General features: G+C 48.6%; 1 protein-coding gene across 2 annotated transcripts in view; it reads left to right on the forward strand.

Moving 5' to 3' along the window:
* Window positions 1–16,950, forward strand: part of ZC3H3 (zinc finger CCCH-type containing 3) — a 149,351-nt gene that overhangs the window by 86,473 nt on the left and 45,928 nt on the right. For both annotated transcript variants that reach the window (XM_054167310.1, XM_054167311.1), the window contains exon 5: window positions 12,460–12,653. In XM_054167310.1, coding sequence (XP_054023285.1) covers window positions 12,460–12,653 — 194 coding nt within the window. The remainder of the gene's footprint in view (window positions 1–12,459; window positions 12,654–16,950) is intronic.

The raw sequence follows: 16,950 nt of genomic DNA on the forward strand, positions 1-16,950 counted from the left end.
AATGGCTGCATTAAAGCTTTGCCTTTAAGAGCCCAATAAAGAAGGAGATGGAAAGGGAAATTCACCCCAAGATGATGCTGTTAAAAATCCATTTCAAGGAGGGGGAGCAGCTTGCAACCGAACCAAGAAAGATGAAAGTGGAGAGGCTGAGGATCACAGAATCATGCAATACAATCACAGCAAATCATCAAGTGCAACCATTAAACCAGCACCGTTGGGTCCCACTAAACCCTGTCACTCAGCACCATATCTCAAAGGCTTTGAAGGTTGTGTTTGCCCCAGAGAGAAGGACCTGGGCGTGCTGGTGGGTGAAAAGCTGGAGCTGAGCCAGCACTGTGTGCTGCCAGCCCAGAGCCAGCCCTGTCCTGGGCTGATCCCCAGCAATGTGGGCAGCAGGTGGAGGGAGGGGATTCTGCCCCTCTGCTGAGACCCCACCTACAGTGCTGGGGCCAGCTCTGGAGTCCTCAGCACAGTAGAGACATGGACCTGTTGGAGTGAGGACAGAGGAGGCCACAGTAATGCTGGGAGCTTCTGCTGTGAGGCCAAGCTGAGAGTTGAGATTGTTCATCATGGAGAAGAGAAAGCTCCAGGAAGACCTTCTGGTGGTCTTTCAGGTTGTAATGGGGCTGAGAATAAAGCTGGGGAGGGACTTTTGAACAGAGCCTGTTGTGACAGGACAAGGGGTGGCAGTTTCAAATTAGCAGAGGGAGATTCAAACTGGAGAGAGGAAGAAATTCTTCACCATGAGGGTGGTGAGACCTTGGTAAATTAAGGTTAGTTTTAATAAGTGCATTGCCATGGATTTATATATATCCTTAATCCAAGCCTCTCTAGCCATGGACATGTGGCTTTCTGGATCCCACAAGGAGCTGCTGGTGTTTTCTCAGCAGCTAATTCCCTTAAACTCAGCCCTGCTGAACACTTAACCTCTTCCATGCTGAGTCAGTGTCTGAGTCAGCATTTTCCACCCAGCCCAAGAATTTAGTTTGCTTTGGTTAAAATTTCTCAGCTGTTCCTGCTCTTCTTGGGATCATTGCTATTTCCTGCCTGAGAAGAAGAGCATCCAGCAAGGAATCATCTCTGGAAAAGGCAATGATGGCAGAGATTTTGGGAAAGCAGGATGGAGGGAAAGCCTTGTGTGGGATTTGGTTGATTATCTTGGACAAGAGTCAAAGCTGAGGCTGATTTGGGGTCATTTTGGTGGTTAGGAGTCAATCATCAATCCCCTCACTGTATGGAACCATGCAACATTTCATCCCAAGTAGTGCTTGGCCTTTGCTTGATGCTTCCTACGGCTCTGTGCTGAAGGTGGAGTATTGCAGTGCTCGGAGAACATCCAGAGATCTGAAATCCCTTTTCCTTCTTCTGCAGAGAGCCCATCACCAGGGATGGTAGGACACCATCTCAGAGAGTGGAAACAGTAATATCCTATTCCACATAGTCATGGGACCCTACACTCCCCGCAGCATGTCGACACTCAGCGTGGAGCATGACTTAGGGGCTCAGGCTGGTCACACCTGCCTTGTCTCATCCCTTGAAAGAGATCCATTTCAGCTAATCACAATTAAACCCTAATGAACTTTGTCCACTCATCTGAGCTAATGGGGGTAAAAGGAATCTAATTAATGGGACAATGGTTCCTGGTCTTCCTGGTCTAATTACTGATCTGCTGCAGCATTAGAGCGGCAGGCTTGGAAAGCTGAGTATTAGGGGATGTCAGCATTTCCATTCTCAGTCTTAGCTTAAGCGGTTTAAGGGGATGCTGTCATGGGTTTTAGGCTGAAAGTTGACCTACCTTGAAAACACCTTCATGTGGGCAATCACATCTTTTAAAACAGGTCTTTTGTCTTTTCTCCAGGCCAGTGTTGCAGTGCTGGAGATGTTTTTATGGTGCAGACTTTGCTGGAGCACTTGAGTCACTGTGATATGTTTTAGAAGATGCTTTAATAGCTCTTCATGGGTGGGATCAGACCCTTTGCTGGAGAGAAGCATAGTAAGGTGGTTCTGAGTTGGGCTGTCAGAAGAGATGATCCTTCTGTGCCTTTTCATGAATGGAACCAGATCCTTTGCTGGAGAGAAGCCAAGCGAGGTGGTTCTGAGATGAGCTGGGAGTGAGGAAAGCTGCTTTAGGCTGGAGTTGGAGGGGTGATAAACTTCTGAAAGATGGGGAGGAGATAAATAACCACCTGGAAGCTTTGGAGAAGAGGCATGCAGGAGCCAAAGCATAAAGAACTGAAACAATCAGGGAGATGTAGGCTGAAGGGGAAACTGAAGGAAGGGATGTGTAGAGATCAAGGGAGCCATCATAGAATTGTTAGGGCTGGAAGGGACCTCAAGGATCATCCAGTTCCAACCCCCCTGCCATGGGCAGGGACACCTCACACTAGATCAGGTTGCCCAGAGCCACATCCAGCCTGGCCTTAAAAACTTCCAGGGATGAGGCTTCCACCACCTCCCTGGGCAACCTGTTCCAGTGTCTCACCACCCTCAAGGGGCCTCAAGGGGAAGAACTTCTTCCTAACATCCAATCTGAATCTACCCATTTCTAGTTTTGTTCCATTCTCCCCAGTCCTATCACTCCCTGAGTCCCTAAAAAGTCCCTCCCCAGCTTTCTTGTAGCCCCCCTTAAGATACTAGAATACTGCAATAAGGTCCCCTTGGAGCCTTCTCTTCTCCAGACTGGATAGCCCAAACTCCCTCAGTCTGTCCTCATAGCAGAGGTTCTCCAGCCCTCTGCTCATCCTTGTGGCCCTTCTCTAGACACACTCCAGCACCTCCACTCCTTCCTTTAGTAGGGGCCCCAGAACTGGCTGCAGTACTCCAGGTGGGGTCTCATCAGAGTGGAGTAGAGGAGGAGTCTCCTCCCACCCCAGGTGTGGCCACTTTGTCCTCCCCACCCACTCCCCTATTTAATCCCCACCAGGAAAGGCAGGAGCCCCAAGCTGAGCCCTTCTGGGCTGGAGGATCCTCCTCTCATCACTGGTGAGTCCCCATGGAGCACACTGGGTGATGGTGGTGGTGACAACAAAGGCCGGGGGGCCTGGTGGCCCCCCGGTTAGGTAGGGAAGCTGTTGATGACTTCTCCAATATAGAGTCACAGAATTGTTATGGTTGGAAGGGACCTCAAGGATCATCTAGTTCCAACTGTCCTGCTGGTAGCTCAGCAAAGATCCTTTTAGCTGGTGGGGCTGGGCACCTCCCTGCAGTTCAGGTTGATGTGGTGTGGGGCTTGAAGCTGCAGAAGGAGAAGCTAATGTCTGGCTGTGGGTCTAGGCAAGGAATGAGGAGGGTGGTGTAGCATCTCTCACAGGGTCCAGGTAATATGGAGATATCCCCAGCATGTTAGGGTGGCTTTGCCTAGTTTGTGACCCTGAAAGTCCTTCTCCCCTTAGTTGAGGGTGGCACAGTGCTTCTCCAGGCTCCTGGTTGAGGCTCTTGGGGCCATGAAGACATGAGCTGGCTCCTGCCATGCTCCTAGACCATGTGTAGCCCCAAGTGTATCTTTTCCTGTAGCTTAATTACTTCTTTACAGACCTCATGCTCATGGTTTAAATCCCCAGCTCATAGGAGGATTTGTGACACTGGGGACACTTCTGTTTCTGATTCTTCTCCCAAGCTGTGTGGGTGGTGAGTAGAAAGACTCCTGTGCTGAGTAAAACCATCACATCTTTAAAACCACAGCCCAAATGGGGGGTGTTGAACGAATCTTACAGCCCAGAGGGATCTACTGATAGATTCTGGGGGTTGTTTGGGGTGGATGTTGGCTGCCATTCAGGGTCTGAAGAAAATCCCCAGGTCACCCATGGGGTGATCTCATGGCTGATGCACCAGCATCTGAGCATGCATCCCATAGAGTGAGCCTACCTTGGAGAGCTGGCACTGACAGGTGAAAACTGGGGGCCTTGGAGACCTGTTAAATCTCACCTCTCAAAACCCAAAGTTGTGCCTTATGCAGATGTGTCTTCCTGTGTGCTGGACATGAAGACTCTATGTGGATCTTGTCCCTTTCCTGGCTCTTCATCTTCAAAGGAGGAAAATGGCCTAGAGGAAAGGGTGAGAAGAAATCTCAGCAAAGGCTGATCTTAGAAGCAGGTCAGGAACCCCAAGTGATTTCTGCTGGTGGAAGGGTCTGGAGAAGAGGTCTTGTGTGGAGTATTTGAGGCAACCTGGGTTGTTTAGCCTTGAGAAAAAGAGCCTGAGGGGAGACCTAATTGCTCTCTACAACTCCCTGAAAGGAGGTTTGAGTGAGGTGGGGTTTGGTCTCTTCCTCCCTAGTATCAGGTGATAGAACGAGAGGAAATGGCCTCAAGTTGCCCCAGAGGAGGTTTAGGTTGGAAATCTGGGACATTTCTTTCCTAAAAGAGTGGTCAGGCATTGGAAGATCCTGCCTGAGGACATGGTGGAGTCACCATCCCTGGAGGTGTTCCAGAAATGTGTGAACCTGGCACTTAGGGGCATGGTTTAATGGCCATGGTGGTGTTAGGTGGATGGTTGGGCTTGATGACCTTAGAGGTCTTTTCCAACCCAAGCAATTCTCTTGTTCTATGATTAATGTAAAGGGATTCTCTGGATTTAGGTGTGCCTGTTGGAAGAAGACTTGCACTTGTCGATTTTGCACTTTCCCATTGCTTTCCTCCATCTCAAAGACCACAGTCAGTGCCCTGAATTGGTTCAATAATCCAAATCGGGTTCTTCAGGTAAACTAGATGTAAAGTAGGGAGAGTTTAGTTGGGACCTGAAGAGGTTGAAGAGCTGGGTGAAGGGGAACCCCATGAAATTCAACAGGGATGTGTGTAGAGTCCTTGGGAGGAATAACCCTCTGAAACAGTATGGGTGAGGGATTAATCTGCTGGAAAGCAGCTCTGCAGAGGAGGAACTGGGAGTGCTCATGGACAGTAGTTTCACCGAGAGCCAGCAATTTGCCTATGTGGCCAAGAAGGGCCATGGTATCAAGATGTTAAGTGTCATTAAGTGCATTAGCTGTGGCCATCAGGCTGAGGGAAGTTCTCAATGCTCAGCAAGAGCTAAAGTGTGGGGGGCTAGGGGCTGGGGCCAGATTCTTGTCAGCAGTGCCAAGTGACACAACAGGGGACACCAGGCAGAAACTGGGACCCAGGAGCTCTCACCTGAACATGAGGAGAAACTCCTTTGCTGTAAGGGTGCTGGAGCCCTGGAAAAGGCTGCCTAGAGATGTTGTGGAGTCTCCTCTGGAAAGCTTCCAAATCCACCTGGCCATTGTGGTCCTGGGCAAGCTGCTTCAGCAGGTTGATTGGACTGGATGATCTCCAGAGGTCCTTTTCAACCCCTGCCATGCTCCAGTGTGGTGATCTTCTTATTTTGAAGAAGAAAACACTAATCTTGATCTAAATTCCATCAGTCAAACATTTAAACAGAATGACTTGCCCTTTTTCTGTGCATTTGGGCACCTCAAGCAGGTTGTGGGTGGGGATGGAGACTTGCAGAGATCAGAGTGACTTCCAAGGGGAGCTTGAAGGACTTTTGGCATGTTTGAGGAGCTCTTTTAAGCCTAAACCCTCTGTTTTGTTTTCCTGCATGCTAAGCAATGAAGTTACTGAGATTTTTGTTGTTACTATTTTTCCCAGCTCAGGGTTTTGCTTTGTCACTTGGGAGGCTCAAGGTAGACGAGGTCCCTCCTTCCTCGCCGCTTCCTTCTGCTGTCCGTACCCCCTGTTACGATCTGCCTTTTTTTTCCTCGGGAATCAAATGCCAGCATGCAAATGTGATTTCTTACTATGTAAGGATTACTTGAAGTAAAATAAGCTAAGCCTAAAGAAGATATCCAGAAGTGAAAACCCCAGCCTTTCAGAGCCACTCGTATCGCCGTCAGCGCCGAGAAATCCCCAATCCTCTCCGTTTCAGCTGCCTGAAACCGCCGCTGGGATGCTCTTGCTCTGCTCTTGGGTTTGAGTTTCATTTATATCCCTCAGACTCCCAACAGTTCATAGAATAGTCTGGCTTGGAAGGGACCTTAAAGATCATCTGGTTGCAATATTTCAAATATTGGTGCTTTTGTCCATGTATTTTGGGTTGGGTTTGGTTTTCTTTTTTATCAGATGGTCCATTGAGGAGGTGTCACATGAAAGTAGCTGGAGAAAGCCTGGAGAAAAGGAGGCTTAGGGGAGATCTTCTGTCTCTCTGCAACTCCCTGAAAGGAGGCTGGATTGGTTTCTTCTCCCCAGGGACAAGTGCCAGGACAAGAGGAAATGGCTTGAAGTTGCATTGGGGAGGTTTGAGCTGGACATGAGGAACAACTTTGTTACTGAAAGAGTGGTCAGGCATTGGAACAGGCTGCTTAGGGATGGTGACTCCATCACCTCCATGGAGGTGTTAAAAAAACCATGTAGACATGGCACTTTGGGACATGGTTGAATGGCTGTGGTGATCTTGGGTCAACAGTTGGACTCGATCTTGGAGGTCTTTTCCAACTGCAACAATTTTATCAGTCTGAGCATCTCCTACTGCTCTTGGTGCACTCTGGGGTAACTTGTCCCTGTTGTTAACCTTCTCTTTTCACATGGAAATCTCCCTCACTTTGCTATTTTGGATCTTTAAGAGGGGAGAATGTTTTGGTAGCAGTATTTGAAACAGAAGAAAACCACCCAAACTTCAGGCAGCTTTGCTTTGTTTGGAGGTAGTGAAGGTGCATTGAAGTGGGCATCAACTGACTGTTGGCTCTGTGTTGTCTTTGAGTCCTTTTCTCCCTCTTGGACGAGTTTTGGGTTTACTGATCTGTTGAAGGAAACATTTCCATTTCTGAAGTGATGTGAAGTTGGTCTTGCAGAAGAGGCTGGAGGAAGAACCCAGCATTGCCCCTTTCCAAGTGATGTGAAGTCAGTCAAGAAGAGAAGGTTGGAGAAAGGACTCAACAGCTTGATGTCTGGCCATGGGAAAGAGAAGAAAAATTAGACTTGATTGACACAAACATCTATGAAGCACCAACCTGAAACCACCAGACCTGAGGAAAGTTTCTGCTGCTTTGAGGGATGCAAGGAGAAAGCCAAAATCTCAACCTATGGAGTGGTTTCTAACCAGAACCTCTATCTGTAGTGTTTTTACCAAAAGATACTCTGATTTTCATAGGACATCTCTTTGGTCGGAAAAAGATCTTTAAAGTCATCAAGTCCAACCATTATGGCATGTTATTTGTTACAGTATTTGAATAAATTGTAATCATGGAATCAGCTCTCCTGCTGAAGAGACTTTTGTGCCTGCACAGAGCCCCTTCCCTCCCTAATCCCTCTTCTTTCTGGGTTTAAAGCCACCCAGGACACCCCATCACACTCACATGAGCGAGGGCTGCACAGCTTAAAGACACCACCCAACCTGCACCATTCTTCATGCACTTCCCCACCTAGCACAGAACAACTTTGGCATGAAATTGTCTCATTGAGAGCATCATCCACAGACAGAGAATGAGAGTACCACAGAATTCTTTGGTTTGAAAGAGACCTTCAGAGTCATCAGTGCTAAACATTAACCCATCACTGCCAGGTCACTACTAAACCTTGTCCCTCAGCACCACATCCTACACATCTTTGAAACCCCTCCAGGGAGAGAGACTCCACCACTGCCCTGGGCAGCCTCTCCCAGGCCTTGTCAACCCTTTCCATGGAGAAATTGTTCCTCATTTCCCACCTAAACTTCCCATGGCGTAATCTGAGGCCATTTCCTCTTGTCCTGTTGCCTGTTACTTGCCAGACCTGCACAGCCCCAGACACAGAATCCCAGCATGGTAGGGACCTCTGGAGATTATCCAGTCTAATCTCCCTGCTAAAACAGGGTCACTCACAGCAGCTTGCCCAGCATCACAATGCCTGGGAGGGTTTGGAGTGTTTCTAGGGAAGGAGATTCCATAGCCTCTCTGGGCAGCCTGCTCCAGGGCTTGACCACCCTTTTAGGGAAAAGGTTGTTCCTCATGTGCAACCAAAGTGGTGGAAGTTGAGTTGTTTGCTCTTGTCCTGTTGCTGTCCCGCGTCCCTCGCTGTCCCGTCACGCTCCACCCCGCTCTTGAACCTCCAACGCCTCCAATACTGTTTTAAAACATTTTTTTTTAGTGCTCGTTTACTCTCTTTTCATTAAAATTTTTTTCTTCCTTGTGTCCACCTTGGGAGGTGGGAGGGGGGCAAGACAACCCTCAACCTTGTGTAGTCAAGGTTATGGCGATAAATTCTGTAGCATTGTCACTTCTCTTCGGAGTAAATTGGCTGGCCGCTTTCGGGCTGAAGGGGAAGATAATTTGCTGTAGTATTTCAAATGGATTAGAAATGGATTTGAAGGGAAAGTTCATGCCTCCCATTACAAAGGCTCCAAAGAAGACTATCTTAAGGCACTGTTCACACTCTGGCCTTCATTATCCACACTTAATACCTTTCCTATTTTCCAGCCTTAATGAAATTTCCTGCTGGAGCGGGGCCGTCTGGGTGGACGGGAGGACTCTTTAGATCCACAGGCTTGTGTGGTAGAAAGGGAATTACAAGCTTCTGGTGTTGAGGGGGGTTGGTGTATTCTTCAGGTCCTTGGCCCTGCTATTATCTCATTAATTTTATCCTCCCTTCTCAATAGGGTTGGTTTCCAAAGGCCATCGTTTCCATTAGGGTGACAATTCACTGGCAGAGCAGTGACACAGCCACCGATGAAAAGCGACAGGGCGTTTGGTGCCGCTTCTTGCCCTCCAGCCTTCCTCTTGCTGGTGGTTTGTTCCCTGTAGCCACCAAGCTGTCCCTAATTGAAAAAAAGACACATGGCAGTGGTTGTGTTTGGGCTACAGAACTCTTTGTGGTTACAGACCCCCTTGGGGTCACAAAATCCCTGGGACTAGAAAAACTCATGGGTCTACAAAACCCTTTGAGGAAGGCAGTTGTAGGCTGGATATTAGGAAGCAATTCTTTACAGTGAGGGTGGTGAGACACTGGAACATGTTGCCCAGGGAGGTTGTGGATGCCCCCTCCTTGGAGGTTTTCAAGGGCAGGCTGGATGAGGCCTTGAGCAACCTGGTCTAGTGGAGGTTGTCCCTGCCCATGGCAGTGGGGCTGTAAACTAGATGATCTTGAAGGTCCCTTCCATCCCAAACCATTCTATGATTCTATGGACAATGTAGCTTAAGAAGGAAATAAAGGTGTTTTATGGGTGAAGGCTGGGCAATTCCATTCCTCTCCTTCTCTTCTGTAGTTGAGTTTCTACCATCAGTTTTTGATATAAAAGATTTTACCTTCAATTTGAAATCACCTACAGATCCTCTAATACACCTAATGGCCTCAGGCTGCACTAGGGGTGGTTTAGATTGGATATTAGGTAAAGATTGATTATTGAAAGGGTGGTCAGGCATTGAAACAGGCTGCCCAGGGGAGTGGAGTCACCATCCCTGCAGGTCTTCAAACACATGTAGATGTGACACTTTGACATATGGTTTGGTGGACGTGGTGGTGGTGGGTTGATGGTTGGACTTGATGATCTTAGACATCTTTTCATTCTGTAAATGAAAGATGTGGCCAAACCTGAACCCAGTGTGTGTGTTCAGCAATTGAAGTTCCCCCCACGGCTGAGGGTTTGTGGGTACATCCCTGCTTGGACACCAAGAAGGTAGAAATGGAGATGGTCAAGCTTCCACTGAGCTTAAGCTGGGCCTCTGGTTGAGATTTTGGTCTGGTGATACTCGTGAGTTTGGCAGCCTGAACAGGCATTCTGTAGAAGCTTTGCATGGAGGCCACCTTGCTGGTCTTGTTTTTAATTCAAAGATGTAACAGCCACAAATTGCAGGAGGTCCAGCACCACTCTCCTCATGGTGTGAGATACTTTTTGATGCTCTCTATAAAAATCCCTGTAAAATCACAGCAGGATGATCTCCACTTGGGAGCAATGAGATCCATGGGCCCTCATGGTTGGGTCGTGACCATCCCCAAAGTCTACTACAGAGGAGAGCATGCTGCTGTGTCCATTACTTCTCCACTCTTCTTCTCCTGGATTTTCCTTTCCACTGTTTATTTATGAAAGTCTGAAGTGGTTTGTAACCAGCAGCTGCTCCCTGCTCACACACCAGGGGTCAGATGCCACTAGGTAATAACTCTTGATAAATGGAGACTCTCCAGTGCAGAGCGTCAGAGTGTGCAGCCACTTCAGCAGGTTGGATGAGCTCAGCAAGACAGGAATATAAATATCCTGAGGGTTTGGAGGGATTCAACCAGCCCAGGCTCTTAAACTGGTGCTTGAACCAATGATCCTCCACAGCTCCACATGATGTGGGATTGGTTGGATTTTATTGATGCTGGAACAGGTTTCCTGGGGTGGTGGTGGAGGTCCCATACCTGGAGACACTCAGGGTCAGGCTTGATGGGGCTCTGAGCTATCTGATATAGTTGGGGATGTCTCTGCTGACTGCAGTCCCTCCTACCATCCATACCTGCACACAACACAACCACCACAACAAAACTTTGCAGATAACCTAATTTTGAGGCAATCAAACCTGGAGCAATCCCCTGGGGACCAATCCCTTGAAGAGGGGGGTCGCAATCCTCATCTTCTCAACACCCAAAGAGTGCTTCTCTCCGCTTGGTAGCCAGTGGTAACAACCCTGAAGAACCTTCAAGGAATGAGGAGCCTGTCATGTGAAGCACCCAGAAATGCAGCTGTTATCCTTTAGAGTTGTCCTTTTCTCTCTCCCAGCACATCTTCATTCCAAGGTAATGCTCTCCAGGGCTTGCATTCCGCTGATAGGATCCTGGGAATCTTAATTTACAGATCCTCGCCCGTAATGCGCCGTTTAGAGACGTTGTGCTAATAGCATTACCAGCCTCAGTTGGGCTAATACCAAATTAGAGCCCCTCATTTGCATAAACAAATTACTGTTTGGATTAGCACTAAATGAGGAAGGCGACTGATGTTGGAGGAGATTGGATTGGGCTGCAGCGACTCGAGTTTGGGTAACGGAGGACGGAGGGAAATGAGCTGGGTGGGAATCATGGAATCACTGAGTCATGGAAACATGGAATCATCAGGTCATTCCATCCTGGAATCTCTGAGTCATGGAAACAGTCACTGAATCATTGGGTAATGGAATTGTGTCATTGAATCATGGAATTGTGGAATCATTGAGTCATTGAATCAATGAGTCATGGAATCATAGAATCATGGAGTCATTGAATCTTGGAATCAGTGAATCATTGTTCATCATCTTGAAGGTCTCTTCCAACCTGGTCTGGTCTATTCTATTCTATTCTATTAAGGTTGGAAGAGAACTCTGAGATCATCAAGTCCAACCATCACACCAACACTACTGTGACGAGAGGTAGGATGGTGCATGAGATACCAGGTTGTGAACTAAAAGGGTTTTGGTAGCAGCTTAGCCACTGTAGGACATATTTGTCCCCAGGGTGTCATTTCAGATCCTGTTAATCCTTCAAAATAACCTTATGGACATCACTAACTTTGACTGGAGGAAAAGGACCTGGGTAAGATGAGCCAGAGTGTACCCAGGTGGCCAAGAAGGCCACCAGCATTTTGGCTTGGATCAGCAAGAGTGTGGCCAGCAGGACCAGGGCAGGGATTGTGCCCCTGGACTGGGCACTGGTGAGGTCACACCTTGAGTCCTGTGTTTGGTTTTGGGCCCCTCACCACAAGAAGGACACAAAGAGGCTGGAGCGTATCCAGAGAAGGGCAATGAAGCTGGCAAAGGGTCTGGAGAACTTCTGAGGAGCAGCTGAGGGACCTGGGGTTGTTCAGCCTGGAGCAAAGGAAGCCAAGGGGAGCCCTTCTGGCTCTCTGCAACTCCCTGAAAGGAGATTGGAGTGAGGTGGAGGTTGGTCTCTTCTGAGCAACAAGCAAGAGGAAACAGCCTCTCGTTGCACCAGGGGAGGTTTAGGTTGGACATGAGAAACAATTTCTTCATAGAAAGGGTTGTCCAGGCCTAGCCCAGGCTGCTCTGGGAGTGGTGGAGTCCCCATTCCCAGAGGTATTGCAAAGCTGCATAGATGTGGTGCTGAGGGCCATGGTTTCATGGTGACCTAACAGAGTTGGGTTAATGGTTGGACTTAATCATCTTTAATGTCTTTTCCAACCTAAATGATTCCATGACTCTGAAATATCACCAGGGTTTTGGGACAAGCACCTTTGGTGTGTCCTAGAAGTTTACAGTTGGTTGGGTACCTGACCTTCAGCATGTGGTCTTTTCACCTGTGACACAGTCCTGGACAAGCTCCAAGGGAAAAAAGGCTTTTTGTTGCATGGGGGAGTGGTACCAGGAGAAGAGACTTTGAAGGTTGGGTTTTTTTCCCAGTGTAAATCACAGGGAATCAGAGCTTTTCCTCTATCCACAGCAAGAGGACCCTTGGTTCTTGCCTTCATCTCCTCCACCTTCAGGCAGTCAAAGGTTTGCTCATCCAGAGGCAACTCCTTGTGTTATCTCCCCTAGTCTGGGTTCACCTTGACTTTATCACCTTCTTGCAGGTCCCTGCTCTTGAGCCAAGCACGCCCATCACCCCAAGGTGGCAAGTCCCAGCATGTGCAGCAGAGCTGGAGGAGCAAAGGCTATCGCTGCATCGGGGGGGTGATGTACAGAGTGTCAGCAAACAAACTCTCCAAGACGTCCAGCACCCCGGCTCGGGCCAGAGACCTGAGCACCAAGAGCCCTGGCAGAGCAGGTGAGCAGCCAGAACTTGTCCTGATCTGTGTCCACATTGCTTTTGTGTCCCAGCTTCAGTGTTGGGGTTGGCTTTTAGCTGCTTAATCCCAGTCCACGTGTTGCAGCTCATCTTCTTTGGGGGGAAACTCATGAAGCTCTACAAAGCCAGGCCTAGAGTCCTGCAGCTGGGGAGAAATAAGCCCCTGTATCACAACAGGTGAGGGGGTGAGCTACTGGAAAGCAGCTCTATGGAGAAGGACTTGGGAGTGCTGGTGGACAGCAAGTTGACCAACAGCAAGCGATGTGCTCATGTGGCCAAGAAGGCAAATGGGATCCTTGGGTACATTAAGAAGAGTTTGGCCAGGAAGTGGAGGGAGGTTCTCCTTTCCCCCTGCTGTGCCCTAGTGAGGTCACATCTGGGGTCCTGTGTCCAGTTCTGGGCTCCTCAGTTCCAGTGGAGGCTGAGAAGCTGCTGAGGAACCTGGGGAATCTGTGAGGAGGAAAGGCTGAGAGACCTGGAGCTGAGAGCATCTTCTGAATGCTCAGCAAGAGCTGAAGAGTGGGGCACAGGAAGATGGGGCCAGTGGTGCCCAGTGAGAGGACAAAGGGAACCAGGCACAAACTGGAACCCAGGAGGTTTCATCTTAGCTTGGAGGGTCCAAAGCCCTGGAGCAAGGTGCCCAGAGAGGTTGTGAAGTGTCCTTCTCTGGAGCAATTCCAAAACCTCCTGGGCATTGTGATCCTGAGCACCCTGCTGTGGGTGACTCTGCATTAGCAGGGGGGGTTGGACTGGGTGATCTCCAGAGCTCCCTTCCAACCCCCACCATGCTGAGATTCTGTGTCTGTGTAGGTGCATCAAGTAACAAGCAAGAGGACAAAAGGAAATGGCCTCAAATTGCACCATGGGAGGTTCAAACTGGACATAAGGAACAAATTCTTCATGGAAAGGGTTTTCAAGGCCTGGGAGAGGCTGCCCAGGGCAGTGGTGGAGTCTCCATCCCTTCAGGGGTTTCAAAGCTGTGTAGAGGTGGTACAGAGGGCCATGGTTTAGTGGCAAACTGGCAGTAATATGTTAATTGTTGGACTTGATCCCAAAGATCTCTTCCAACCCAAACAATTCTGTGGTACTCTCATTCTCTGTCTGTGGATGATGCTCTCAATGAGGCGATTTCATGCCAAAGTTGTTCTGTGCTAGGTGGGGAAGTGGATAAAGAATGGTGCAGGTTGGGTGGTGTCTTTAAGTTGTGCAGCCCTGACTCATGTGAGCATGATGGGGTGTCCTGGGTGGCTTTAAACCCAGAAAGAAGAGGGATTAGGGAGGGAAGGAGCTTTATGCAGGCACAAAAATCCCCTCAGCAGGAGAGCTGAGCAGTTCCAGGAGGTTTGAAAAGCCTGAGGAAAATTAGGAGCTTACAAAAACGTCTCAATAAAGAGTCAAGAATCCTCCTCATGATGCTCTCACCCAGCTGAGAAGAGATGTTGGTGTGGAAATGCAGAAGGGGAAATGAGATGAGGTAGGAGTGGGACAACCAGGGATGAGAAATCCTTACTGCCAATGGTTGCTGGTAGGGGAGGAGGGCAGAGATTTAGCTTCAGTCATGGATTAGCTGCTTGGGTACCTGGGGATGGGAAATGAAGATGCCTGCAGATGATGGCTGAGAGGAAGATGCTGTGGTGACCAAGGGGGCATGGGGCTGATGGAGCATCACTTTCAGGTAATCTGCCTACTGAGACCATTCAAGGGATGCTCAGCAGTGGTTTTGGAACAATTTACTGGTGTTGGTTTTGCAACTCAGCACTGCTCAGGATGGATTTTTGGTGGTTGACTGACCTGCAACGTCCTCCTGCCTGCTGGCTCTGCTGATAGGTTATGTGCACGCTCATGGATGTGTGTCCATATGGCTTCCTTGGAAGTCTTTGTGATTCTACCTGCAAGCTGTTAAGTCCTTGGCTTTGGTGGTGCTTCTGGAGGAGGATGGGCAAGGATCAGCCTTTGCAGATGTTAAAAAATGTCCATATAGTGATCTCCAAGGTTTGTGGACCAAGGAAGTCCTGGTGTCAGCGATGCTGGGTTTTCTCAGGAGGACAGTGGGATTTTCTGAAGGTGCTGAATCAGGAGAATCAGCTGCCCAAAATCAACTCAAGGGTGGTTCTGCCATAAGGACTATCCCTAGGTGCTAAAGTTGTCACCAAACCCAGAATACATCTTTCTGGAGTGCAAGAAAAGGGCTGAAACCCCCAAAATGTGGTCAGGGAAGATGTTAGCTGGAGCAGGTTTGGTTTGGGGGCCAGATTTCAGGACAGAGTTGGACCACTGGGAAGGGTTCAGGGAAGAAATGAGGGCTGGAGGGATTTCAAAAGTGGAGGACTTGGGTCTGTGCAATCTGAAGAGGAGAAGGCGGAGGGGCTGCAGATCCCTGAGTTCAAGAAGAGCTGCCATGTAAAGAAAAAAGTTAAAGGAAAAAGGTCTTCTCCATGGTTGAGTGGAGCAGCCAAGAACCAGTTACTTGAACTTCTGTATGGGGAGGACACAGATGGAATAGGTCCTGCTGTTCACCAAGGAGGTAGATTTGACTCAGGCTGCTGTCTAATTTCCTGTCCATGCATTGGTGGCTTTAATGTAGGTGCTGAGAAAGGATGGGAGAACTTGACTGTCCACCACTGTGTTTAAATCTCTATTTCTGCTGCTGGAGCAGCACCAGTGTTTCCCAGACAGCTTTTGCCAAGCCCTGATCTTGCACATTGTCCTGGTTGGGTTGGACATTAGGGAAAATTTCTTCTCCAAAAGGATTGTCAAGGCTTGAACAAGGCTGGCCAGGGCAGTGGTGGAGTCCCCATTTCTGAAGGGATTTAAAAGTCTGAAGGGATTTAAAAGGGACGTGCTTTAGTGGTGGACTTGCCAGTGTTGGGTTAAGGAGTGGATTTGATGATGTTAAAGGTCTTTCCCAACCTAAATGATTTGATGGTTCCAGGGTTATTGTCTATGAAATACAAAGCTGTTGTGTCTGTTTGGGCGAGGGGTGGGAGGTGGTGGAGTCAGCATCCCTGGAGGTGTTCCAGAAATGTGTGGACATGGCACTGTGGGACATAGTTTAATGTCCATGGTGGTGTTGGGTTGATGGTTGGACTTGATCTTGGAGGTCTTTTCCTAGTCAAAAAAATCTGTGGTTCTATGTTTTTTTGATTCCATGATTCTGTTTTGTTGAAGATATTCCTTGTTTAGCTGCAGTCTCTTTCCCCAGCATGCAGCATGGTGGGCTCATAACCATAAATCCCTGGCAACTGGTGTGTGTCACTAGCTTGATGTCATCTTTCAACATCCACCATAACTCATTCTCCTTCACAAGGCTGGGTTCAGCAGATCCTGGCAGCTCTGCCTTTACAATAACTGAGGCTGGCAGGGTGGAAGATTTGTTTGCTCATCGAGTCTGAGCCTTCAAACCTTGACTCAACGCTGCTGTGCCTTCAACACTTGACAAAGTTTATTTAGAAGATGGAAACCCCCAGCTTTGCCTTTCCCCTCCAGTGCCACTCTGCGTGTTCAGGGTGGTGGAGAGATGGGTAATGCTCCTGACAGTTTCATAGCTTGGACTTTACTGATGGTGGGTGATAATTCTGCTCTTTGCCTGAATTTATTGGGTTGGTGTTTAGTCTTTTCATGGCTCAACAATAAGAACCATGCTGGTGGTTGCTTCAGCTGATCCATCAGTGCCATCATATCATCCCTGTCACACAACCTGGCTGAGTTAAAGTTTGATCCTGGGGACGCACCTCCTGCAGCCCTCTGATGTATCAGAGTCAATGCTTGGGCAACCTGGACTGATAAAGCAACTCATTCACCTCCTGAAGGAGGAGATCCCTCTGGCTCTGCCCTCCCAGGTGGAGAACTCAAAGAGGTGAAGGATGGGCTCTCCCCCTTGCCTCAAACACGGACACCTGCCTGTCATCCCTGTGCAGGAGAAAGAAGCCATGCCAAGCGTGGCAGAGCCCTTCGCCCCTGGGAGAAGTGGGATTTGTGCTAGGATCCGTTTTTCACTTTGCAGAAGTGCTGGGAAATAGGCAGGGGGACAGTGTGGAAAGCATTCCTATGTTGCAATTAATTCAGGGAGCATAATAATTGGGTTTTCTTCACTCACAATGAGCCATTTCCCTCATTTCTTTCCAACAGCTGCTAAAATGTTATTCAGACACTTGAGGAATTTCCATGAAATTGGGGAAAGAAGCAAAAGGTCCTGGCACAAAAGAAATTCGAAAGGGGAAAATCAAAAAAAGCTCAGCTCTGAAGATTGAAAGCAGCAGAAACCAAATTAAGGTTT

The sequence above is a fragment of the Dryobates pubescens genome, chromosome 14 (assembly GCF_014839835.1).
Source record: "Dryobates pubescens isolate bDryPub1 chromosome 14, bDryPub1.pri, whole genome shotgun sequence".
Lineage (NCBI taxonomy): Eukaryota > Metazoa > Chordata > Aves > Piciformes > Picidae > Dryobates > Dryobates pubescens.